Source organism: Salvelinus fontinalis, chromosome 13 (assembly GCF_029448725.1).
Source record: "Salvelinus fontinalis isolate EN_2023a chromosome 13, ASM2944872v1, whole genome shotgun sequence".
In the NCBI taxonomy this organism is placed as follows: Eukaryota; Metazoa; Chordata; class Actinopteri; order Salmoniformes; family Salmonidae; genus Salvelinus; species Salvelinus fontinalis.
The window spans coordinates 29,611,067-29,636,714 of record NC_074677.1 but is presented as its reverse complement, the minus strand read 5'-3'; the positions used below and the strand labels follow the sequence as shown (position 1 = coordinate 29,636,714).

The following is a 25,648-nucleotide window of genomic DNA, read 5'->3' as shown; positions in this document are numbered from 1 at the left end:
CCTTATTCTAAAATTGATGACATTTCCACCCCCCTCAATCTAGCAGATTTATTAAAAATAAAGAACTGAAATATTACATTTACATAAGTATTCAGACCATTTATTCAGTACTTAACTGAAGCACCTTTGCAGCGATTACAGCCTCGAGTCTTCTTGGGTATGACGCTACAAGCTTGGCATACCTGTATTTGAGGAGTTTCTCCCATTATTCTCTGCAGATCCTCTCAAGCTCTGTCAGGTTGGATGGGTAGCGTCGCTGCACAGCTATTTTCAGGTCTCTCCAGAAATGTTAGATCGGGTTCAAGTCTGGACTCTGGCTGGGCCGCTCAAAGACATTCAGAGACTTGTCCCGAAGCCACTCCTGCGTTGTCTTGGCTGTGTTAGGGTCGTTGTCCTGTTGGAAGGTGAACCTTCGCCCCAGTCTGAGGTCCTGAGCGCTCTGGAGCAGGTTTTCATCAAGGATCTCTGTACTTTTCTCCATTCTTGTCCACGATCCTGACTGACTAGTCAGTCCCAGTCGCTGCCGTTGAAAAACGTCTGGCACCATCATGCTTCACCGTAGGGATGGTGCCAGGTTTCCTCCAGATGTGACGCTTGGCATTCAGGCCAAAGAGTTCAATCTTTGTTTCATCAGACCAGAGAATCTTGTTTCTCCTGCACTGAGAGTCCTTTAACTGCCTTTTGGCAAACTCCAAGCGGGCTGTCATATGCCTTTTACTGAGGAATGGCTTCCGTCTGTCCCCTCGACCATAAAAACCTGACTGGTGGAGTGCTGCAGAGATGGTTGTCCTTCTGGAAGGTTTTCCCATCTCCACAGAGTTACTCTGGAGCTCTATCAGACTGACCATCAGGTTCTTGGTCACCTGCCTGACCAAGGTCCTTCTCCTCCGATTGCTCAGTATGGCCAGGCGGCCAGCTCTAGGATGAGTCTTTGTGGTTCCAAACTTCTTCCATTTAAGAATGATGGAGGCCACTGTGTTCTTGGGGACCTTCAATGCGGCAGAATTTTTTTGGTACACTTCCCCAGATCTGTGCCTTGACAATCCCACCTCGGAGCTCTACGAACAATTCCTTCAACCTCGTGGCTTGGTTTTTGCTCTGAAATGCACAGTCAACTGTAGGAACTTATATAGACAAGTGTTAGCCTTTCCAAATCATGTCCAATCAATTAAATTTACCACAGGTGGACTCCAATCAAGTTGTAGAAAAAGCTCAAGGATGATCAATGGAAACTGGATGCACCGGAGCTCAATTTCGATTAGCAAAAGGGTCTGAATACTATTTTTTTAATCAATTTGCTAACATATTTAAAACCTGTTCCATTAGAGTATTGTGTGTAGATTGATGAGGATTTGTTATTTAATCAATTTTAGAAAAAGGTCTGTAAAGTAACAAAGTGGAAAAGTCAAGGGGTCTGAATATTTTCCGAGTACAGTGTAGTTTTGTGCCAACCCCCAAGGGGTTAAATGTGTATTTTTTTTAAAATAATATATATATACACACACACACACACACACACACACACACACACACACACAGTACCAGTCAGAAGTTGACACATCTACTCATTCAAGGGTTTTTATTTTTTACATTGTAGAATAACAGTGAAGACATAACACACATGGAATGATGTAGTAACCAAAAAAGTGTTAAACAAATCACAATATATTTTTGATTCTTCAAAGTAGCCACCCTTTGCCTTTATGGCAGCTTTGCACACTCTTGGCATTCTCTCAACCAGCTCCGTGAGGTAGCCACCTGGAATGCCTTTCAATTAACAGGTGTGCCTTGTTAAAAGTTAATTTGTAGAATTTCCTTCCTCCTTACTGTGTTTGAGTCAATCAGTTGTGTTGTGACATGGTAGGGGTAGTATACAGAAGATAGCCCTATTCGGTAAATGACTAAGGCCATATTATGGCAAGAACAGCTCAAATAAGCAAAGAGAAACGACAGTCCATCATTACTTTAAGACATGAAGGTCAGTCAATGTGGAACATTAAAAACTTTGAAAGTTTCTTCAAGTGCAGTCGCAAAAACCAAGCGCTGATTAAACTGGATCTCATGAGGACTGCCACAGAAAAGGAAGACCCAGAGTTACCTCTGCTGCAGAGGATAAGTTCATTAAAGTTACCAACCTCAGAAATTGCAGCCCAAATAAATGCTTCAGAGTTTGTCACAGACACATCTCAACATCAACTGTTCAGAGGAGACTGTGTGAATCAGGCCTTCATGGTTGAATTGCCGCAAAGAAACCACAAAATAAGGACACCAATAAGAAGAAGAGACTTGCTTGGGCCAAGAAACACAAGCAATTGACATTAGACCGGTGGAAATCTGTCCTTTGGTCTGAGTCCAAATTTTAGATTTTTGGTTCGAACCGTCATGTCTTTGTGAGACGCAGAGTAGGTGAACGGATTATCTCCACGTGTGGTTCCCACCGTGAAGCATGGAGGAGGTGGTGTGATGATGCTTTGCTGGTGTCTGATTTATTTAGAATTCAAGGCACACGTAACCAGCATGGCTACCACAGCATTCTGCAGCGATACACCCTCCCATCTGGTTTGTGCTTAATGGGACTATAATTTGTTTTTCAACAGGACTAAGGAGCCTAGCCCAAACAATGAAAATCAGCCCCAGACCATTATACCTCTTCCACCAAACTATACAGTTGGCACTATGCATTGGGGCAGGTAGCGTTCTCCTAGCATCCGCCAAACCCAGATTCGTCCATCGGACTGCCAGATGGTGAAGCGTGGTTCATCACTCCAGAGAACGCGTTTCCACTGCTCTAGAGTCCAATGGCGGCAAGCTTGACACCACTCCAGTCAACGCTTGGCACTGCGCATGGTACCTTAGGCTTGTGTGCGGCTGCTCGGCCATGGAAATCCATTTCATTAAGCTCCTGACAAACAGTGTTTGTGCCGACGTTGCTTCCAGAGGTAAGGAGTGTTGCAACCGAGGACAGACGATTTTTACGCGCTACACGCTTCAGCGGTCCCGTTCTGTGAGCTTATGTGGCCTACCACTTCGCGGCTGGGCCGTTGTGGCTAGATGTTTCCACTTCACAATAACAGCACTTACAGTTGACCGGGGCAGCTCTAGCAGGACAGTAATTTAACAAACTGACTTGTTAGAAAGATGGCACCATATGACTGTGCCACGTTGAAAGTCACTAACCTCTTCAATAAAGCCATTCTACTGCCAATGTTTGTCTATAGAAATTGCATGGCTGTGTGCTTGATTTTATACACCTGTCAGGCACAGGTGTGGCTGAAATAGCCAAATCCACTCATTTGAAGGGGGTGTCCACATACACTATATATACAAAAGTATGCTCACAACCTTCACATAAGTTCAGTAGGGGAAAAAAGTAACTTATCCTATGCAGGTCAAACAAACACTTACTGTAGGACTTGATACAGAGATTAAACGGTTTAGGATGTGTTTTTCAAAATAGGACAAAACCTGATTCCTCATCTATGTAAAACTGTAGTGATAGGTCACTGGAGAACCCTTGACAATAGCCACCGAACCGGTCTGGCAGGTATGAAAACTGAGTAACTGTGGTTGATAGTCCTTAGCAACCAACAATACACATATTTGAGAAAGGAAAATAAAGCATTACACCAATCTTGTTGTACAATGGAACCGCCAATAGCCGATTTGCAAGTCAAGGTCAGAAGGTATGCCATACCAGCAAACTAGTTCAAAACTCATTCCATTAAAGACTACAAATACTAGTACTAGACTACTCTTGTTACAAATACTAGACCAATTATATTATCCTTCCCCAAATTAATTTCACATGGAGGGTGGAATGAGTGGAGTGACCCCTATGAATGAGTATTACGTCCTGCTCAGCATTGTGGAAATAGCTTGAAAGTGCTACCTAAAGTAATTGTATATCTAGTGAAGTTGGGTTATCATTTAGTAATACATTCCAGAAGATTCTATAGGGGTAAAATACAGCAAATATAGGCCCAATTCTTCCCAGATCTTCATGAAAAATATATACACAAGCATAGTATAAAATAAAAAATTGAGAAATGACGCTACCACACAACAAGAAACTGTTTCAAAGTAGAGACATGCATGAAATTAACACCTTGATAATCATATTCATCAGGGGACACTGTAGCAAAAGGTTTATGCAACGAAAAACAAAAATGAGGACGTCTTATTTCAAGTTCAGGTAGTCCCTCCCCGTTACAGACCATTTGGTGCCTAATGAATACAACCCAGCTTTGTCAACCTCAATTCAAAGAATCTAACTACAACCACAAGTTGGGAAGAATAGCAGTTACCTAACAGAGGCTTATCTCCCTTGGTTCGCTCTCAGATAATGTCTCGAATCCATGACATTGATCAAAGCTAGGCTGTGTTGACTTCTGAACTGGTATTAGATGTTGTCCCACCGTTCAATTTCGTCTTGGAGCATGTCTCATGACCCGGAGCCATGCACTCATCTCTTCCCCATGACGAAACTGGGCGCCTCTGCATCATCCTCAGCCTCCCTCTCCTGGTCGTCCTCTTCACTGCTGGAGGAGGACTTCTCAGAATCTAAAGAGAGGGGACACCAAAAATAGTCAAAATCAGTCTCTTCTGCCATAACTTTTTACCATTACCATTTTCCACTAAGAAACTGTACTGGACCGGGTTTAGAAACGTTAACATCTCTGATCTGTTTCCCAAAACCATCGTTAATAACATTGCGCTTGTAATCTAACGAATGCATCAGACCGCTCGTAGAACAGCCAAGTGTGCCGTTAGATTATATTTTGCATTCCCAAGTCACTTGACAACATGAGGTATAAAGCGGGCTCTAGATGGATGTAACTCCTTTTAGCATAGAGATTGTCATTGAAGGCTTCCACCATTTAAAAGTAGTCAAGATGGTGGAGATTTCTATGGGTTGGGAGCGATCAGGCAATGATCGGCACTAGGGCAAGCACGCTAATTGTATAATCGTGTAACCGACTTGAATGAAAAAAATAACCGTCATAAAAATATATTTGCTAAAATGAATGTATTATCAACTTGATTCAAGTAGTAGATATACTATCCCAATTTCAGTAGTGTAAATTGATAATTGTTTTGCTACCTGAATGCATTTATATCAAACTGTCTCCATTTCCTCCCAACGCACACACTCACCTCCAAAATGCCTCCATTATCTGTACTACAGTGAGCATAACTCTGCACGTTTTCTGGTTTGTAAAGATGGTAAAATACACCCTTAAAAATTACCACTATGCTGAAATGAGCTACCAAATATCATCTTGGTGAGTGTGGACATTTATAAGCTATAGTCATCAATGACGTTATAAAAACCAAGTTGAGAGCCATGCTAGGCTAGCGAATAAGTATGTGCGGGAGAGTGGGAGAGTAGACTCCAAAAAGAAATACAACTTGCCTAGGCAGCTAGGCTGACGTAGTCTACCAATTAGCCTTGAATATTTAGGTTAGTATACATTGTCAGACGGCTCCATATGCATTCATAATCAATCACCCAGTTAATTATTGTGTGTGCACATCTGACATTGCAACTGTAGCACTTGTGCTAATTTTGGTCCGTTTTGTCAAATTTGAGTCAGAGCAGGAGCCGGAGTCATTCACCACTACCTGCTAGTGGAGAGTCGACTCCAAAATAATTGATTCCTCGACTCCTTGCCCTTTGACTCCCGGTGTCGACTCCCATTTCTGGGTGTAAAGCTTAGATTTCACTGGGAAACGACTCCTTAGAGTCAGCATTTTTGCAACGGAGGAGACCGAATAGTGGCCGTAGGCTACTTCAGATAACAGAAACTCTTGCATCTTGCACGAGCAAAAGCGAGAGGCACAGTCAGGCATAGGCAGGTCGGCAACCAGACACTGCACTTGACACATTTACGAAATTGCTTATCCCAGTTACTAATAAGCATGCATCCATTAAGAAAAATACTGTAAAAACTTAAATCCACATTTGAATTGAAAAATTGTTTGGCTGAGCGGGATGAGGAAAAAGAAATAGCAAATAAGTGTCTGCACAACTGATTGGCAAATGTACTGCAATTTGATAAATAATGTGATTAAACTGAATAAAAATAAATCTACACTATGAAATAAAGATACATGACAAATGATAGTAAAAAGCCTTGGAGCACCTTAAAATTACATTTTGGGCAAAAAAAGGCAAACACAGCTCCATCATTCATTGAATTAGCTGGCTCGTTCATCACAAAACCCACTGATATTGCCAACTACTTTAAATGATTTTTTCCATTGGTAAGATTAGCAACTTAGGCATCACATGCCAGCAACTACAGGGTTCTATTCAATAGAGCACACCATAGTAAAATGCTCTGCAACCAAAAATGAATAGTGGGTGTTTGTTATTGGACAATTTTAGACCCCTTTTTTGTGGTATCTAATTGGTAGTTAGTCTTGTCCTATCGCTGCAACTCCCGTACGGGCTCGGAAGAGGCGAAGGTTGAGAGCCATGCATTGGTCCAAAACACAACCCTGCCAAGCCACACTGCTCGCTTAACCCGGAAGCCAGCCTCACCAATGCGTCGGCGGAAACACCGTACAACTGGCGACCAAAGTCAGCGTGCATGCGCCCGGCCCGCCAGGGTTGCTAGAGCGCGATCGGACAAGGACAACCCGGCCGGCCAAACCCTCTCCTAACCCGGACAATGTTGGGCCAATTGTGCGCTGCCTCATGGGTCTCTCGGTCGCGGCCGGCTGCGAGGTAGCCTGGGATCGAACCCAGGTCTGTAGTGACGCCTTCAGCACTGCGATGCAGCACCTTAGACCGCTACGCCACCCAGGAGGCCCAGTCCCTCCATGTTTTAGTTAGTTTTTCTCCCGGTTGGTGCCTAATTAATACGACCCATGTTCATAGGGTCTTTCACCTTTAACATTTGCTACTGGGGCTACTGTTTAATTAATAAATACCTTATTATCACTTTAATGTTAACTCCCTACTATGTTTGTTTTTCATGTATATCCAGAAACAGTCAACACGTTTGTCTTTTTCTCCTTGGTTTTGTGTACGATGAAAAGTGTAGATAGTCCTTCGGCAAAGCCTGTACGGCTTTGTCTCAATATCATGGATTAAATGACATTAAGCCATCCCTTTTTAACGTTTGTTCAAATAGGTATAACCGTTACCATTAACCACTTCTAGCAGGAGAAAGAGAATCTATCCCGTCCCTGAGGTATTTCAGATTTCCCTGAGCTTGAATTCTCTCCATTTCTTTTCCTTTTCTACTTAACACCTGACTGATCTACTTGTCAGCGGTAGGCTAACCCTGGTGGTGGATCCTGTTACACATATACTAACACCCCGCTGTCTGTGGTCTGTCAGCTCAAACCTGTCACTGGTCAGGGGTTCCTACCTGATCTCTGCCTGGCTTTAGGCTTTACTTTTGGCTGTACTTAAAGCTGCAATACGTCACTTTTTGGGCTACCTGACCAAATTCACATAGAAATGTGTTATAGATCTGTCACTAATTGAAAGCAAGTCTAAGAAGTGGTAGATGTGAGCTATTTTGGGGCGGCAGGTAGACTAATGGTTAGAGTTGGGCCAGTAACCGAAAGGTTGATGGATTGAATCCCAGAGCGGACAAGGTAAAAATCTGTCATTCTGCCCCTGAGCAAGGCAGTTAACCCGCTGTTCCCCGGTAGGCCGTCATTGTAAATAAGCATTTGTCTTGCCTAGTTAAATAAAGGTTCAATTTAAAAAAAAAAGAAAAAAAAAGTGGACACTACACATCCAAGTATAACTAATAGAATTATGAAAGAAAAGCATTGTTATTTTGAATTCCGTAAAGTGAGTGTGGAAGTGAAAAAAATGATTGTTGTCTATCAACAATGACAAGCCACCGGGGTCTGACAACTTGGATGGAAAATGACCGAGGATAATAGCGGACGATATGTCACATCTTCAATTTAAGCCTACTAGAACGTGTGTGCCCTCGGGCCTGAAGGGAAGCTAAAGCCATTCCGCTACCCAAGAATAGTAAAGCCCCGTTTACTGGCTTAAATAGCCAACCAATCAGCCTGTTACCAACTCGTAGTAAACTTTTGGGAAAAAATGTGTTTGACCAGATACAATGATATTTTACTGTAAACAAATTGACAGACATTCAACAAGCACAGCACTTACACAACTGACTGATGATTGGCTGAGAGAAATTTATAAAAATATGTGGGAGCTGTTTTGTTAGACTTCAGTGAGGCTTTTGACATTATCGATCATAGTCTGCTGATGGAAAAACTTGTGTTATGGCTTTACACCCCTTGCTATATTATGGATAAAGAGTTACCTGTCTAACAGAACACAGAGGGTGTTCTTTAATGGAAGCCTCTCCAACATAATCCAGGTAGAATCAGGAATTCCCCTGGGAAGCTGTCTAGGTCCCTTACTTTTTCAATCTTTACTAACGACATACCACTGGCTTTGAGTAAAGCCAGTGTGTCTATGCATGCGGATGACTATACACATCAGCTACCACAGCAACTGAAATGACAGCAACACTTAACAAAGAGCTGCAGTTAGTTTCAGAATGGTGGCAAGGAAGAAGTTGGTCATGAATATTTCAAAAACTAAAAGCATGGTATTTGGGACAAATCATTCACTAAAACCTAAACCTCAACTAAATCTTGTAATGAATCATGTGAAATTGAGCAAGTTGACGTGATTAAACTGCTTGGAGTAACCCTGGCTTGTAAACTGTCATGGTCAAAACATATTGATACAACAGTAGCTACGATGGGGAGAAGTCTGTCCATAATAAAGCATTGCTCTGCATTCTTAACAGCACTCTCAACAAGACAGGTCCTAAAGGCCCTAGTTGTGTTGCACCTGGACTACTGTTCAGTCGTGTGGTCAGGTGGCACAAAGAGGGACTTAGGGAAATTGCAATTTGCCCAGAACAGGGCAGCACAGCTGGCCCTTGGATATACATAGAGAGCTAACATTAATAATATGCATGTCAATCTCCCCTGGCTCAAAGTGGAGGAGAGATTGACTTCATCACTACTTGTATTTGTGAGAGGTGTTGACATGTTGAATGCACCGAGCAGTCTGAACAACTGGCACACAGCTCAGATATTCATGCATACCCCACAAGGCATGCCACCAGAGATCTCTTTACAGTCCCCCAAGTCAAGAACAGACTATGGGAGGCGCACAGTACTACATAGGGCCATTGCAACATGGAACTCTATTCCACATCAGGTAACTGATGCAAGCAGTAGAATCAGATTTAAAAACAGATAATACATCTTATGGAACAGTGGGGACTGTGAAAATACACACATAAGACACAAACATGTGCACATGGATGTTGTATTGTAAATATGTGGTGGTGGAAATGATGAAATGTAATGTAGTATTTTAAACTGTATGTAACTGTCTTATGTTGCTGGACACCAGAAAAAAATGGGGTTCTATAATAAATACAACAGAAGAAAATGTACTGCTTTAAAATTGAGATGGCCTCAATGGTGCTATCCATGCTGTCACAGATACCATAATGGCAGATAGAGATACAAAGAGGAGTTCACTTTCTATGCTTTACACACAAGAGCTCAGCCAAACACAGATCAAAATGTATATCTGTCTCTTTGTGACCGTCGATAACGTCATTGTTTAATAGAAATATGAAGATTGCAATGTTATAAACAAGCGAATCAAGAAAAAAAAAGAGAAATAAAGATCTAATGAAAACCAATGACTGCATTAATGTTACAATATAGCTTTTATAGGCTACATATTTCAATCATATTGAAATAATTTATTTAGTTATTTTTCCAATATTTGTCAGCATTGTGTAATCATTCTCACGTGAAGGTAAGAATGTGAATAGAGAAAGCTGATCCGAAGGCAGTGTCGCCTTCTTTCGATCCTATCCGTATCAACATACACCGAGCGCACAAAAAATTAGGAACACTTATTTCCATGACAGACTGACCAGGTGAACGCTATGATCCCTTATTGATTACACCTGTTAAATTCACTTCAAATAAGGGTACATGAAGGGGAGGAGACAGGTTAAAGAAGGATTTTTGAGCCTTGAGACATGGATTGTGTAAGTGTAGACAATTGAGACATGGATTTGGTATGGGTGCCATTCAGAGGGTGAACAGGCAAGACAATAGATTTAAGTGCCTTTGAACGGGGCATGGTAGGTGCACGTCACACCAGTTTGAGTGTGTCAAGAACTGCAACGCTGCTGGGTTTATCACACTCAACAGTTTTAAGGGCAAAAGGGGATGCAGTGCAACTCAATATTAGGACGGTGTTCCTAATGTTTTGTTTACTCAGTATACAACAACACACTTAAACCTTGTTCACACTGCAGGCCTTAATGCTCAAATCAGTTGTTTTTCAAATCCCTTTTGGAATACTGACTGTCCAAACAGAAAAGACATTGGATTTGTGTGTTCAGACTGTAGTCATTTGCTGACATTGCTACGCTAGTTGTCATGGTAATGACAGGTATGTATGCAGTGGCATAGGGTAATTGGTGGTGATGTGTCCTCTCACTCAGAAGTTGTGTGGTAAGCTAAGATGTCATTGCCTGCCATTGGAAGTATCCCAGTTGCTTTGAACGTTCGAAATCATAGTGTAAGAACACTTTTAGAGCCTCAAAGAATAAGATGTTTTGAATCAAGTCCTTTTTGGCTTACCACAACAGTCAACTAGCTAGCTAGCTGGTTAGCTTGCTAGCACATCAAATCAAATTTTATTGGTCACATACACATGGTTAGCAGATGTTAATGCGAGTGTAGCAAAATACTTGTGCTTCTAGTTCCAACAGTGCAGTAATATCTAACAAGTAATCTAACAATTCCCAAACAACTACCTTATACACACAAATCTAAAGGGGTGGATGAGAATATGTACATGTAAGTATATGGATGAGTGACGATCGGGCGGCATAGGCAAGGTGCAATAGATGGTATAAAATATGACACGAGTAAAGAAAGATATGTAAACATTATTCAAGTGGCATTGTTTAACGTGACTAGTGACCCATTCATTAAAAAGTGTCCAGTGATTGGGTCTCAATGTAGGCAGCAGCATCTGAGTTAGTGATTGCTGTTTAGCAGTTTGATGGCCTTGAGATAGAGACTGAAACAGCTTCTCAGTCCAAGCTTTGATGCACCTGTACTGACCTCGCTTTCTGGATGGTAGCAGTGTGAACAGGCAGTGGCTCGAGCAGTTGTTGGCCTTGGTGAACTTTTTCGCCTTCCTGTGACAATGGGTGCTGTAGGGGTCATGGAGGGCAGGTAGTTTCCCCCAGTGATACGTTGTGCAGACCTCACTACCCTCTGGAGAGCCTTGCGGTTGAGGGCAGTGCAGTTGCCGTACCAAGCTGTGATACAGCCCGACAGGATGCTCTCGATTGTGCATCTAAAAGTTTGTTAGGGTTTTGGGTGATAAGCCACATTTCTTTAGCCTCCTGAGGTTGAAAAGGTGCTGTTAAGCCTTCTTCACCACGCTGTCTGTGTGGGTGGGTCATTTCAGTTTGTCCATGATGTGTACGCCGAGGGACTTGAAGCTTTCCAACTTCTCCACTACTGTCCCGTCAATGTGGATAGGAGGGTGCTCCCTCTGCTGGTTCCCGAAGTCCACGATTATCTCCTTTGTTTTGACGACATTCAGTGAGAGGTTGTTTTCCTGACACCACACAGTGTCGTCACCTCCTCCCTGTAAGCTGTCTCGTCATTGTTGGTAATTGTTTTATTTCACCTTTATTTAACCAGGTAGGCTAGTTGAGAACAAGTTCTCATTTACAACTGCGACCTGGCCAAGTTAAAGCAAAGCAGTCCGACACATACAACACAGAGTTACACATGGAATAAACAAACATACAGTGAATAATACAGTAGGGGGAAAAAGTATATATACAGTGTGTGCAAATGAGGTAAGATAAGGGAGGTAAGGAAATAAATAGGCCAAGGTTGCAAAGTAAATACAATATAGCAATTAAAACACTGAAATGGTAGATGTGCAAGTAGAGATACTGGCCAAGGAGCAAAAAAAATAAATAAATACAGTACGGGGATGAGGTACTTGGATGGGCTATTTACAGATGGGCTATGTACAGGTGCAGTGATCTGTGAGCTGCTCTGACAGCTGGTGCTTAAAGCTAGTGGGGGAGATCTGAGTCTCCAGCGATTTTTGCAGTTCATTCCAGTCATTGGCAACAGAGAACTGGAAGGAAAGGCGGCCAAAGGAGGAATTGGCTTTGGGGGTGACCAGTGAGATATACCTGCTGGAGCGTGTGCTACGGGTGGGTGCTGCTATGGTGACCAGTGAGCTGAGATAAGGCGGGACTTTACCAGCAAAGACTTGTAGATGACTTGGAGCCAGCGGGTTAGGCGACGAGTATGAAACGAGGGCCTGCCAACGAGAGAGCATACAGATCGCAGTGGTGGGTAGTGTATGGGGCTTTGGTGACAAAACAGATGGCACTGTGATAGACCGCATCCAATTTGTTGAGTAGAGTGTTGGAGGCTATTTTGTAAATGACATCGCCAAAGTGAAAGATCGGTAGGATGGTCAGTTTTACGAGGGTATGTTTGGCAGCATGAGTGAAGGATGCTTTGTTGCGAAATAGGAAGCCGATTCTAGATTTAACTTTGGATTGGAGATGCTTAATGAGTCTGGAAGGAGAGTTTACAGTCTCACCAGACACCTAGGTATTTGTAGTTGTCCACATATTCTAAGTCAGAACCGTCCAGAGTAGTGATGCTGGACGGGCGGGCAGCGATCGGTTGAAGAGCATGCATTTAGTTTTACTTGCATTTAAGAGCAGTTGGAGGCCACGGATCAAGCCTACTACTGTTGTGTCGTCTGCAAACTTGATGATTGAGTTGGAGGTGTGCATGGCCACGTAGTCGTGTGTTGAGGGTCAGCAAAGTGGAGATGTTGTTTCCTACCTTCACCACCTGGGGGCAGCCGGTCAGAAAGTCCAGGACCTAATTGCACAGGGAGGGGTTGAGACACAGGGCCTTCAGCTTGATGATGAGCTTGGAGGGTACTATGGTGTTGAATGTTGAGCTGTAGTCAATGAACAGCATTCTTACATAGGTATTCCACTTGTCCATATGAGATAGGGCAGGGTGCAGAATGATGGCGATTGCGTCGTCTGTGGACCTGCTGGGGTGGTATGCAAACTGAAGTGGGTCTAGGGTGGCTGGTAAGGTGGAGGTGATATGATCCTTGAAGTCTCTCAAAGCACTTCCATGATGACAGAAGTGAGTGCTACGGGGCGATAGTCATTTAGTTCAGTTATCTTTGCCTACTTGGGTACAGGAACAATGGTGGCCCTCTTGAAGCATGTGAGGACAGCAGACTGGGACAGGGAGCGATTGAATATGTCCGTAAACACACCAGCCAGCAGGTCTGCGCATGCTCTGAGGACGCGGCTAGGAATGCCGTCTGGGCTGGCAGCCTTGCGAGGGTTAACACGTTTAAATATTTTACTTATGTCCTTGTTAGTGGGACGCAACGGTGGTCTGCGCATTCATTATCCTCAAAGCGGGCAAAGACGGTGGTTAGTTTGTCTGGAAGCGTGACGTCGGTGTCCGTGACGTGGCTGGTTTTCTTTTTGTAGTCTGATTTCCTGTAAACCCTGCCACATACTTCTCGTGTCCGAGCCGTTGAATTGCGACTTCACTTTGTCTATGTACAGACATTTCACTTATTTGATTGCCTTGCGGACGGAATAACTACACTTTTTATATTCAGCCATATTCCCAGACCTCTTTCCATGGTTAAATGCGGTGGTTCGCACTTTCAGTTTTGTTTCTGGTTAGGGTAGGTTTTAATAGTCCCAGTGGGTACAACATCTCCAATGCACTTCTTTATAAACGTACTCACCGAGTCAGCGTATAGATCGATGTTATCTGAGGCTGACCGGAACATATCGCGGTCCACGTGATCAAAACAATCTTGAAGTGTGGATTCTGATTGGTCAGACCAGCGTTGAATGGTTCTAGTCACTGGTACCTATTTGAGTTTCTGCCTATAAGACGGTAGGAGCAAGATGGAGTCGTGGCCGGATTTGCCAAAGGGAGGGCAGTGGAGGGCTTTGTATGCATCGCGGAAGTTAAGAGTAGCAATGATCGAGTGTATTACACCCAAGCGTAGTGCAATTAATATGCTGATAGAATTTAGGTAGCCTTGTCCTCAAATTTGCTTTGTTAAAATCCCCAGCTACAATGAATGCAGCCTCAGGATATATGGTTTCCAGTTTACATCGAGTCCAGTGAAGTTCCTTGAGGGCCGTCTTGGTGTCTGCTTGAGGGGGAATGTACACAGCTGTGGCGATAACTGACGAGAATTCACTCATTTGTAAAGTTTTAACAACCTAGTTGACTGTTCCCGAAGAGTTGCATGGCCAGGAATCAGATTTATTTACATGAGTTGTTTGAAATTTGGCTGGAAATATCTGATTCCAAGTGCTCTTTGGCTATTCAGACTATAGGAAAAAAGATCAGATTTAAATATGCAAAAATAGAATTTGAGTCACTTCAAACTGCCAGTGTGAACAAGGCTTTAGTGAGCTTTCTCTAGGTGCTAGCCTAGCAGTTAAGAGCATTGGGCCAGTAACCAAACGGTTGCTGGTTCTAATACACGAGCTGACAAATCTGTCAATGTGCCCTTGAGCAAGGCGCTTAACCCGAATTGCTCCTGTAAGTCACTCTGGATAAGAGCTTCTGCTAAATTACTAAAATGAAAATGTGTTTTGGGAAACGCATGTTACATCTTTGCCTGTTACGAAAACAATGCATCCTTAAAACACTCATAGGCTTACGTTGCATGCTATTGGGAAACCTAGCCCTGTTCTGTAGCACAATATGCAAGTACAATTTGGCTCTTGCACTGCACTTACAAAAAAATCTTGCAGTCAGAGTGTATTATAACTGCAGTGCAGTATGCTGCAAATACTGCATCCAAAATAAGTTTTTTTACTACCGTAATTTTGCAGTGTAATTCTGCAATTACTGCGTCCAAAATACCACAGCCAACTGCAGTTACTGAACTTTTACTGTATTTTCAAAACTGTTATCTTTTTTTGTAAGGGTGGCCATAGCAACACGAGTAGTGGACTTGCTCTTCTTCACACTTCCAAGCGTCTGAAGGGAACATGTTTCAATAAAATCCATCACTTAAATGTCATTTTTTCCATTTACCTTCACCTTTGTTGGCATCCTGCTTGGCTTTTTTTGCCATAAGCTTCTTCTGCTTCAGCTTTTCCCTGAAATACACATACATATGTGTAACATAAACCATCAGCAAGTATACAGTTTAAAGCAGAGACTCAAAGAATAAAGGCCATGTATGCTCTATACATTTAATTTTTTTAGCGGATCCATGATTACTGCACCAACCTTTTCTTCCTGCGTTTGGCTGTTCTTTCATCAGCTGCCTGTTGGTTATCTGACACCTTGTCAACATAGTCCAAATCCATCTTTTGCTGCAAGAACATTTTATTATTAAAATCTTATTGGTTACCCCCACCGCTTGAATGAAATTGGGTCCCATGAGAAACGATGTAGTCGGGTGTCCTTCGGGAGCCCGTAATAAAAAATGCCCACCTTCTCAGTCATCTTGTCCAGGAAGTCCTGTCTCTGATACTCTCGTCTGCGAAGGTGTCTGTACACATGGAATTCTCCACTGCCAGCTCCTGCACTGGAGCCTGGAGAAGATTAATTAAATATCTCATCAGTGGGTTTAAAACATATTGCTTAGGCTTTAGTGTTTTTGAAAAATGCGTCCATACGCCTCTCTTGCAAGGGCTCGCTCTACTCTTGGACTGCAAAGAAAAGGAATCGCACGTCTGTCGCTACCTGAGATTTCACAAATTCATCTGCCAAATTGCAGGCTTACCCATCACATCCCGCACAAACTCCGGAGGAGCCCGGGGGTTCCATTCTTTCGGTCGGTCTGGGATAGGAGCAGGTTTATCCTGCAAACATATGTGAGTATTCATAGATTTTTACTATAAATTAACTAAATAGTAGATATAGTCACACACTGTCTACCGTAACGTTAAGCACACATTCGCTGGTACTAACGTCGTTAGTTAGCCTGGCTAGCTTTGGAGATAAACATGTGCCATTTGAAGATATCCTCAAAGGCCCGAACCTCCCCAGCCACTTACAGGGTTTCTCATCAATCTCTCCAACTTCAGGCGTTGCTCCTCTGCTGGAGTTTTGGCTATAATTAAAGGTTGCGATTCCTTTCCTGGCGGTTTCCCTGGTCTCCCATCTTTTTCCTTGATCACCTGCATCTTTCGAATATGATGTTTGTCTTCTTCTACATTGATTTGTAAGAACAAGGTTTAGCTCCGCCTAGCGTACTGGTGGGTGCATTCCTGGAAATTATAAATAAGTATTGTGCTAAATTGGTTATTATTTTACTGTTGGTATATTAGGCAGGCACTCGTAGAAAAACACAATGAACGATGTTCTTTCAAATGAAGGTAGTTGATTTACCTTGCAGAGTGTTATTCTAAAGTAGCACCTCCTTGACAAAGTTGTAATGCAGAAGTCTTGATAGGCCAATAGGTGGCACTCCTCCCCCTAGTTCAGGGATCATCAAATACATTTTTTATTTAAAAAAAATATTGAGCGGATGGTCAGGGGGCCGGAACATAATTAAAAATAATTTGTAGACTGAAAATTAACCGCATGAAGCCCAAACAGATATAACGTTTGATTAAAACATAGTCATTTCAAACCTTGCTTATATTATGTGTACAATCACATATTTTTATTTTATTTAACCTTTATTTAACCAGGTAGGCAAGTTGAGAACAAGTTCTCATTTACAATTGCGACCTGGCCAAGATAAAGCAAAGCAGTTCGACACGTACAACAACACAGAGTTACACATGGAGTAAAACAAACATACAGTCAATATTACAGTAGAAAAATAAGTCTATATACAATGTGAGCAAATGAGGTGTGATAAGGGAGGTAAAGGCAAAAAAAGGCCATGGTGGCGAAGTAAATACAATATAGCAAGTAAAACACTGGAATGGTAGATTTGCAGAGGAAGAATGTGTAAAGTAGAAATATAAATAATGGGGTGCAAAGGAGCAAAATAAATAAATACAGTAGGGGAAGAGGTAGTTGTTTGTGCTAAATTATAGATGGGCTATGTACAGGTGCAGTAATCTGTGAGCTGCTCTGACAGCTGGTGCTTAAAGCTAGTGAGGGAGATATGTGTTTCCAGTTTCAGAGATTTTTGTAGTTCGTTCCAGTCATTGGCAGCAGAGAACTGGAAGGAGAGGCTGAGGTGCCCCCATGACCAGCTCTGAAACCAGATTGCATAGCGGAGAAGGTGCGGTGGGATTCGAAATGGTCGGTAATCTGTTTGTTGACTTGGCTTTCGAAGACCTTAGAAAGGCAGGGTAGTATAGATATAGGTCTGTAGCAGTTAGGGTCAAGAGTGCCCCCCCCCTGAAGAAGGGGATGACTGCAGCTGCTTTCCAATCTTTGGGAATATCAGACGACACCAAAGAGAGGTTGAACAGGCTAGTAATAGGGGTTGCAACAATTTCGGCAGATCATTTTAGAAAGAAAGGGTCCAGATTGTCTAGCCCGGCGGATTTGTAGGGGTCCAGATTTTGCAGCTCTTTCAGAACATCAGCTGACTGGATTTGGGAGAAGGAGAAATGGGGGAGGATTATGCATGGGGATACTTTGGAACAGATTTCCAAAGTTAAAATCACTTGGAGCTGATTTGCTGGTGTTTTTAGAGTATTTTATGTCCAACAATTTACAAAAATGCAATTAAAAATAAATGTTGGCTCAGAAAACTTGGGGACCAAGTAAAATTACCCACGGACCAAATTAGGCACGTGGGCCGCCAGTTGGGGAACCCTGCCCTGGTTTAATCGGCCAATCTTCAGTTTCTACTACCATTTGTGGACATAAATTAATGATATGTACCCATTGATTTTTTAAGAATATCTAATTGCGGCCATATATATTGGCATCTGTGCACTTAAAAAATAAACATTTTTCGATTTATTCTAAAATAATTTCTCATTGATTATTGAATTTTCTCGTAATTGAATTTTCAACATTACAGAAATAAATATATTTTTGTGAAACATTTATTGAAATTCTCAAACAATCAAACATGGGGAGTTTTGATAATGCTGTGGGGTTGCTTTGCTCTCTCTGGTACTAAGTCAGCAGATTATCTACGGTGAGATCATAAAACAGAAGTTGATGGAGGGCACCCCTCAAACATTGAAGAATTAGAACAGTTTGCTGGTAAAAAAAAAAAGTGGGCCAAATCACAAAGGTGTAGCAAGCTCATATATGGCTACAATAAGTGTTTGTTTGCAGTTGTCATGGGAAAAGGCTGTGTAACCAAGTACTAGCTCCGGGGTGCCAATAATTATAATTTTGTCCATGCCATTTGTCTCCATTACAACTTAAGTTTACAAAAATACAATTGGTTCTGCAATGTAGAAACTCCAATAACAAGGTGTGGTGACCAAATGTTTTATTCATTATTATTTCAAATCATTTTTAGAAGAAATTGGGAATTATTTAAGAAAGGTGCAAGGATGGCAATTTATTTCATATCAATTTTAACTTATAAATGCCTCATGAGCTTTAGTTCAACAGTCATACCCAATCAGAACCCAAAATATAGCCTAAGCTTGTTTTACTCCAATGTTTGTGAACAAAATAAATGTAAACAGATTCTGTATAGACTCAAAACAAGCTTAAAACTATAATTTTGATATAATGGTCAGTACTTACATCCATAGCTCTGTCTATGAATTTGAGTGGTTGCATTACTCCAGCCCCATCCCTCAGCTTTTTACCGAAACAGTGGTGGGGGCAACGCTTTGTTATTGTTTCAACAGCGGTTTTGCCCCTTTAAAGGCAAAAGCTTGGGAGACTTGGCTTGATCCTGCCTTGAAAAACATATTCCACAGCCCTTGCACATTAAAAATGACATCCCATTTATTGTGACAATGTAACCAACTCCCCTACTTGACGCATGATTTCTTTATTGGTCATTGCTCAACAACTAATGCTTGTTGGGCATGTTGGCATAAGATGATGCATTAGCATCACCCAGGAGAGGAGTGAGCGTAAGGTTAGCCTTAAAAAAATAACTCCATTCCTTTCCATAATAGCAATATTTTGTTATATTTAGTGTTGGCTTCCTAGTCAGACTTTGAACATCAACATCATGCATGTTGCTCAGTACAGAGCACCCTAACCTCACCTATTGATACCAAAGCCAACACACAATCGATGGTCTCTGTTATGACAATAAACATATAACAACTCTTATGCAAAATACTCTGAATGGTCAAAGCCACAGTGTTACAGAGTTTCAATTAGGCTTACTTTCAGTCCCTCCGAGAGCGGCAATTACGCAAGGCAAATATGATACACACTCAAAATGCATCAACTCATTGCATCTGAATTAATTAGACTGGTTAAATCCTAAACAGAAAGCAATAGGGATATTTCCCCCCTTTACACATCAACCGTAGGGAGAATGTTTATGTCGAGGCAACCAGGCAGATATAAACTAAATTTAACTCCCAATAGGCACACATACACCATACATACTTACTGTGTGTGTGTGTGTGTGTGTGTGTGTGTGTGTGTGTGTGTGTGTGTGTGTGTGTGTGTGTGTGTGTGTGTGTGTGTGTGTGTGTGTGTGTGTGTGTGTGTGTGTGTGTGTGTGTGTGTGTGTTTGTTCATTCCTGCGTTTGTGCATGCACATATGCTTAACAGGTTGAGGGAGGTCCGGAAGCAACAGGGATGGTTTCTCCCAGTAAACTCTGTCTGAGCTGGTTTGTGAATGCACTCGAAGACTCCCTCAATTAATGTCAGCCCATACCTTAATAGGCTGTGGCAGCTCTCACAACAGCTCCCTGACTAAAGTGGACACTGTACTCACCCCTTGCTCGGTTACCCCTCAGTCCCCCCAACCTCCCATAGAGTTTCTCTCTAGGGTACAGGACTTGTTTATGCCACTCGCTCTGCGTGGCATTCTCTGGAGGCGTTGTGTGGGCTCTAGTCAAAATTATTTCATTTTCCCTATTACGCCCACAGCATCTTAATGTCAGCAGGGATGTGCCAGTTACGTAACATGTAGCACACTCACGATGGGATGTTTAAAACATGCAGATGGGCACCAAATTGGGGATTAGCAAGCAAGAGAACATCAGCCAGGGAAAGGGAGACTGAGTGAGATGGACTATATGCTGTGCTACAGCCCCCTGTCTTTGGGGCATAGGGGCTTATGTTAATTTGATACGGCTCTCGTGAATTTGACATTGATCGGCCCTGCCCCTTCCTCTCCTCAAATTCAGTTCTAACCCAAACCACTCACCAGATAGACCCTGCTAAAAGATCAAAGGCGGATAACTGTCTGGACAGAACATCACAGCTTCTCCCTGTGTTGCCTTTCAACTGACCCTGTCTTTCGTTGGGCCTTCACTTGACTGAACCCCCCTCCCCGAACAACCCCTACAGGGGCATTTGATAGGGCTAATAAGCAACACAAACAATCGCACGCGCACACATTGTTTTCACCTGATCCCATACTGTGAAAAGTTGAAGGGAAAATAAATATGAAATATTTCTGCCTTAATTAAACATCAAACATTCACCTGACTTAAATCTCTATACTGTACATAGGAAAAAGGCAAATCTGCTTTCATAGATCAAATTTATCATTCAACTATGAAATATAGCTGATGATTTTTATGGTGTGTATGCAAAGGATTGGAGTTGGAGTTAAGCTTCAAGGAAATTGAAGGCCCACCTAATCACTGTGCCAAAACATTTAATTTGCATTGACTGGGTTACTATGGGGAAAATGGTAATTATTCCACACATGGCCACGTTTTATAAGATCACATCAATGTTAGGGTGTGGTAGGTTAAGACTAGAGCAAAATGCTGCATTCAGTGTGCTCTAATGTAAGTGAATATCTCAAACCTGAAGTATTTGCTGTTCCTGATCAGTCCATATTTCTAACATTATCAATGCTGCTTTCATGAATTCAAAAAGAGTGTTTCTTCCTAATAAATGTAGCAAAAAAAGAAATGTCCCTTTTTCAGGACCCTGTCTGTAAAAATCCAAATAACTTCACAGATATTCATTGTAAAGGGTTTGAACACTGTTTCGCATGCTTGTTCAATGAACCATAAACAATTAATGAACATGCACCTGTGGAACGGTCGTTAAGACACTAACAGCATATAGACGGTAGGCAATTAAGGTCACAGTTATGAAAACTTAGGACACAAAGGCCTTTCTACTGACTCTGAAAAACACCAAAAGAAAGATGCCCAGGGTCCCTGCTCATCTGCGTGAACGTGCCTTAGGCATGCTGCAAGGAGGCATGCGGACTGCAGATGTGGCCAGTGCAATAAATTGCCATGTCTGTACTGTGAGACGCCTAAGACTGCGCTACAGGGAGACTACAGGGAGACAGGACGGACAACTGATCGTCCTCGCAGTGGCAGACCACGTGTAACAACACCTGCACACATCGGTACATCTGAACATCACTATGATCACTTGGCTACATAGCTGATGCCTGCTGGACTGTTCGTTACTCCATTTTGTTTATTTTATATATCTGTCGGCCCCAGCCTCAAACTCAGGCCCTGTGTGTAGTTAACTGACCCTCTCTGCCCATTCAATGCCATTTTACCTGTTGTTGTCTTAGCTGATTAGCTGTTGTTGTCTTACCCGTTGTCTTAGCTATCTCTCCCAATCAACACCTGTGATTGCTTTATGCCTCGCTTTATATCTCTAATGTCAATTTGCCTTGTATACTGCTGTTTACGGTAGTTATCATTGTTTCATTTTACTGCGGAGCCCCTAGTCCGACTCAACGTGCCTCAGATACCTCTTTTGTCCCATCTCCCACACATGCGGTGACCTCATTTAGCATAACTAGTGCCTCCAGAGATGCAACCTCTCTTATTGTCACTCAATGCCTAGATTTACCTCCACTGTACCCGCACCCTACCATACCCCTGTCTGTACATCATGCCCTGAATCTATCCTACCACGCCCAGAAATCTGCTCCTTTTATTCTCTGTCCATATCGCACTAGACAACCAGTTTTAATAGCCTCCTCTGTTCCTCGGGTGATGTAATGGCTAACTCAGGCCTTGTGTGTCCCCAGGCACTCTCATTTGTTGACTTCTGTAACCATAAAAGCCTTGGTTTCATGCAATTTAACATCAGAAGCCTCCTGCCTAAGTTTGTTTTACTCACTGCTTTAGCGCACTCCGCCAACCCTGATGTCCTTGCCGTGTCTGAATCCTGGCTTAGGAAGGCCACCAAAGATTCTGAGATTTCCATCCCCAACTACAACATTTTCTGTCAAGATAGAACTGCCAAAGGGGAGGAGTTAGCCTGCAAAGTTCTGTCATACTTTCCAGGTCTATGCCCAAACAGTTCGAGCTTCTAATTTAAAAAATGAATCTCTCCAGAAATAAGTCTCTCACTGTTGCTGCCTGTTATAGACCCCCCTCAGCTCCCAGCTGTGCCCTGGACACCATATGTGAATTGATTTCCCCCCATCTATCTTCAGAGTTCATTCTGTTATGTGACCTAAAAGGGGATATGCTTAACACCCCGGCCGTCCTACAATTTAAGCTAGATACCCTCAATCTCACACAAATTATCAAGGAACCCACCAGGTACAACCCTAAATCCGTAAACATGGGCACCCTCATAGATATTATTCTGACCAACTTGCCCTCCAAATACACCTCTGCTGTTTTCAATCAGGATCTCAGCAATCACTGCCTCATTGCCTGCATCCGTTATGGGTCCGCGGTCAAACGACCACCCCTCATCACTGTCAAACGCTCCCTAAAACACTTCTGTGAGCAGGCCTTTCTAATCGACCTGGCCTAGGTATCCTGGAAGGATATTGACCTCATCCCGTCAGTAGAGGATGCCTGGTTGTTCTTTAAAAGTAATTTCCTCACCATCTTAAATAAGCATGCCCTATTCAAAAAAATGTAGAACTAAGAACAGATATAGCCTTTGGTTCACTCCAGACCTGACTGCCCTCGACCAGCACAAAAACATTCTGTGGTGTACAGCCCTAGCATCGAATAGTCTCCGCGATATACAACTTTTCAGGGAAGTCAGGAACCAATACACACAGTCAGTTAGGAAAGCTAAGGCTAGCTTTTTTCAAACAGAAATTGGCATCCTGTAGCACTAATTCCAAAACGTTTTGGGACACTGTAAAGTCCATGGAGAATAAGAGCACCTCCTCCCAGCTGCCCACTGCACTGAGGCTAGGAAACTGTGTCACCACCGATAAATCCACGATAATCGAGAATTTCAATTTCTCTACGGCTGGCCATGCTTTCCTCCTGGCTACCCCAACCCCGGCCAACAGCTCTGCACCCCCCGCAGCTACTTGCCCAGCCTCCCCAGCTTCTCCTTCACCCAAATCCAGATAGCAGATGTTCTGAAAGAGCTAAAAAAAACTGGACCCGTACAAATCAGCTGGGCTACACAATCTGGACCCTCTCTTTCTAAAATGATCTGCCGCCATTGTTGCAACCCCTATTACTAGTCTGTACAACCTTTCTTTCGTATTGTCCGAGATTCCTAAAGATGGGAATGCTGCTGCGGTCATCCCCCTCTTCAAAGGGGGTCTACCCAAACTGTTACAGACCTACAGTTGAAGTCGGAAGTTTACATACGCCTTAGCAAATATATTTAAACTCAGTTTTTCACAATTCCTGACATTTAATCCTAGTAAAAATTCCCTGTTTTAGGTCAGTTAGGATCACCACTTTATTTTAAGAATGTGAAATGTCAGAATAATAGCAGAGCTAATGATTTATTTCAGCTTTTATTTCTTTCATCACATTCCCAGTGGGTCATGATTTACATACACTCAATTAGTATTTGGTAGCATTGCCTTTAAATTGTTTAACTTGGGTCAAATGTTTCGGGTAGCCTTCCACAAGCTTCCCACAATAAGTTGGGTGAATTTTGGCCCATTCCTCCTGACAAAGCTGGTGTAACTGAGTCAGGTTTGTAGGCCTCCTTGCTCGCACATGCTTTTTCAGTTCTGCACACAAATTTTCTATAGGATTGAGGTCAGGGCTTTGTGATGGCCTCTCTAATACCTTGACTTTGTTGTCCTTAAGCCATTTTGCTTTGGAAGTATGCTTGGGGTCATTATCCATTTGGAAGACCCATTTGCGACCAAGCTTTAACTTCCACACTGATGTCTTGAGATGTTGCTTCAATATATCCACGTAATTTTCCTGTCTCATGATGCCATCTATTTTGTGAAGTTCACCAGTCCCTCGTGCAGCAAAGCACCCCCACAACATGATGCTGCCACCCCCGTGCTTCACGGTTGGGATGGTGTTCTTCGGCTTGCAAGCGTCCCACTTTTTCCTCCAAACATGGCCAAACAGTTCTATTTTTGTTTCATCAGACCAGAAGACATTTCTCCAAAAAGTACGATCTTTGTCCCCATGTGCAGTTGCAAACCGTTGTCTGGCTTTTTTATGACGGTTTTGGAGCAGTGGCTATTTCCTTGCTGAGTGGCCTTTCAGGTTATGTCGATATAGGAATAATTTACTGTGGATATAGATACTTTTGTGCTTGTTTCCTCCAGCATCTTCACAAGGTCCTTTGCTGTTGTTCTGGGATTGATTTGGACTTTTGGCACCAAAGTATTTTCATCTCTAGGAGACAGAACACGTCTCCTTCCTGAGCGGTATGGCGGCTGCTTGGTCCCATGGTGTTTATACTTGCGTACTATTGTTTGTACAGATGAATGTGGTACCTTCAATTTGGAAAATGCTCCCAAGGATTAGCCAGACTTGTGAAGGTCTACAATTTTTATTTTTCTGAGGTCTTGGCTGATTTCGTTTGATTTTCCCATGATGTCAAGCAAAGAGAGACCGAGTTTGAAGGTAGGCCTTGAAATACATCCACAGGTACACCTCCAATTGACTTAAATTCTGTCAATTAGCCTATCAGAAGCTTCTAAAGCCATGACATAATTTTGGGGGAATTTTACAAGCTGATTAAAGGCACAGTCAACTTAGTGTATGTAAACTTTTGATCCACTGGAATTATGATACAGTGATTATAAATTAAATAATCTGTCTGTGAACAATTCTTTGGGGATTTTTTTTTTTGAATTTTTTTTGGGGGGGGATGACTTGTGTCATGCACAAAGTAGATGTCCTAACCGACTTGCCAAAACTATAGTTTGTAAATAAGAAATGTGTGGAGTGGTTGAAAAACGAGTTTTACTGACTCCAGCCTGTGTCTGTAAACCTCTGACTTCAACTGTATATCCATCCTGACTTGCCTTTATAAAGTCTTCAAAAGCCAAGTTAACAAAATGATCACTGACCATTTTGAATCCCACCTTCTCCGCTGTGCAATCCGGTTTCCGAGCTGGTCATGGGTGCACCTCAGCCACGCTCAAGGTACTAAACGATATCATAACCGCCATCGATAAAGACAGTACTGTGCAGCCGTCTTCATTGACCTAGCCAAGGCTTTCGACTCTGTCAATCACAGTATTCTTATCGGCAGACTCAATAGCCTTGGTTTCTCAAATGACAGCCTCGCC

The 25,648-nt window shown here is 42.5% G+C and overlaps 1 protein-coding gene across 1 annotated transcript; it reads right to left on the bottom strand.

The window, feature by feature from the left end:
• Window positions 1-1,564: 1,564 nt before the first annotated feature.
• LOC129868394 (PRKR-interacting protein 1 homolog) lies at window positions 1,565-16,338 on the bottom strand. Its single transcript, XM_055942334.1, has 6 exons — window positions 16,167-16,338; window positions 15,893-15,971; window positions 15,601-15,701; window positions 15,394-15,479; window positions 15,196-15,260; window positions 1,565-4,560 (listed from the first exon to the last, which is right to left on the bottom strand). Exons 1-6 carry the CDS (start codon window positions 16,293-16,295, stop codon window positions 4,463-4,465), a joined length of 558 nt encoding a protein of 185 aa, XP_055798309.1. The 5' UTR covers window positions 16,296-16,338; the 3' UTR covers window positions 1,565-4,462.
• Window positions 16,339-25,648: the final 9,310 nt, after the last annotated feature.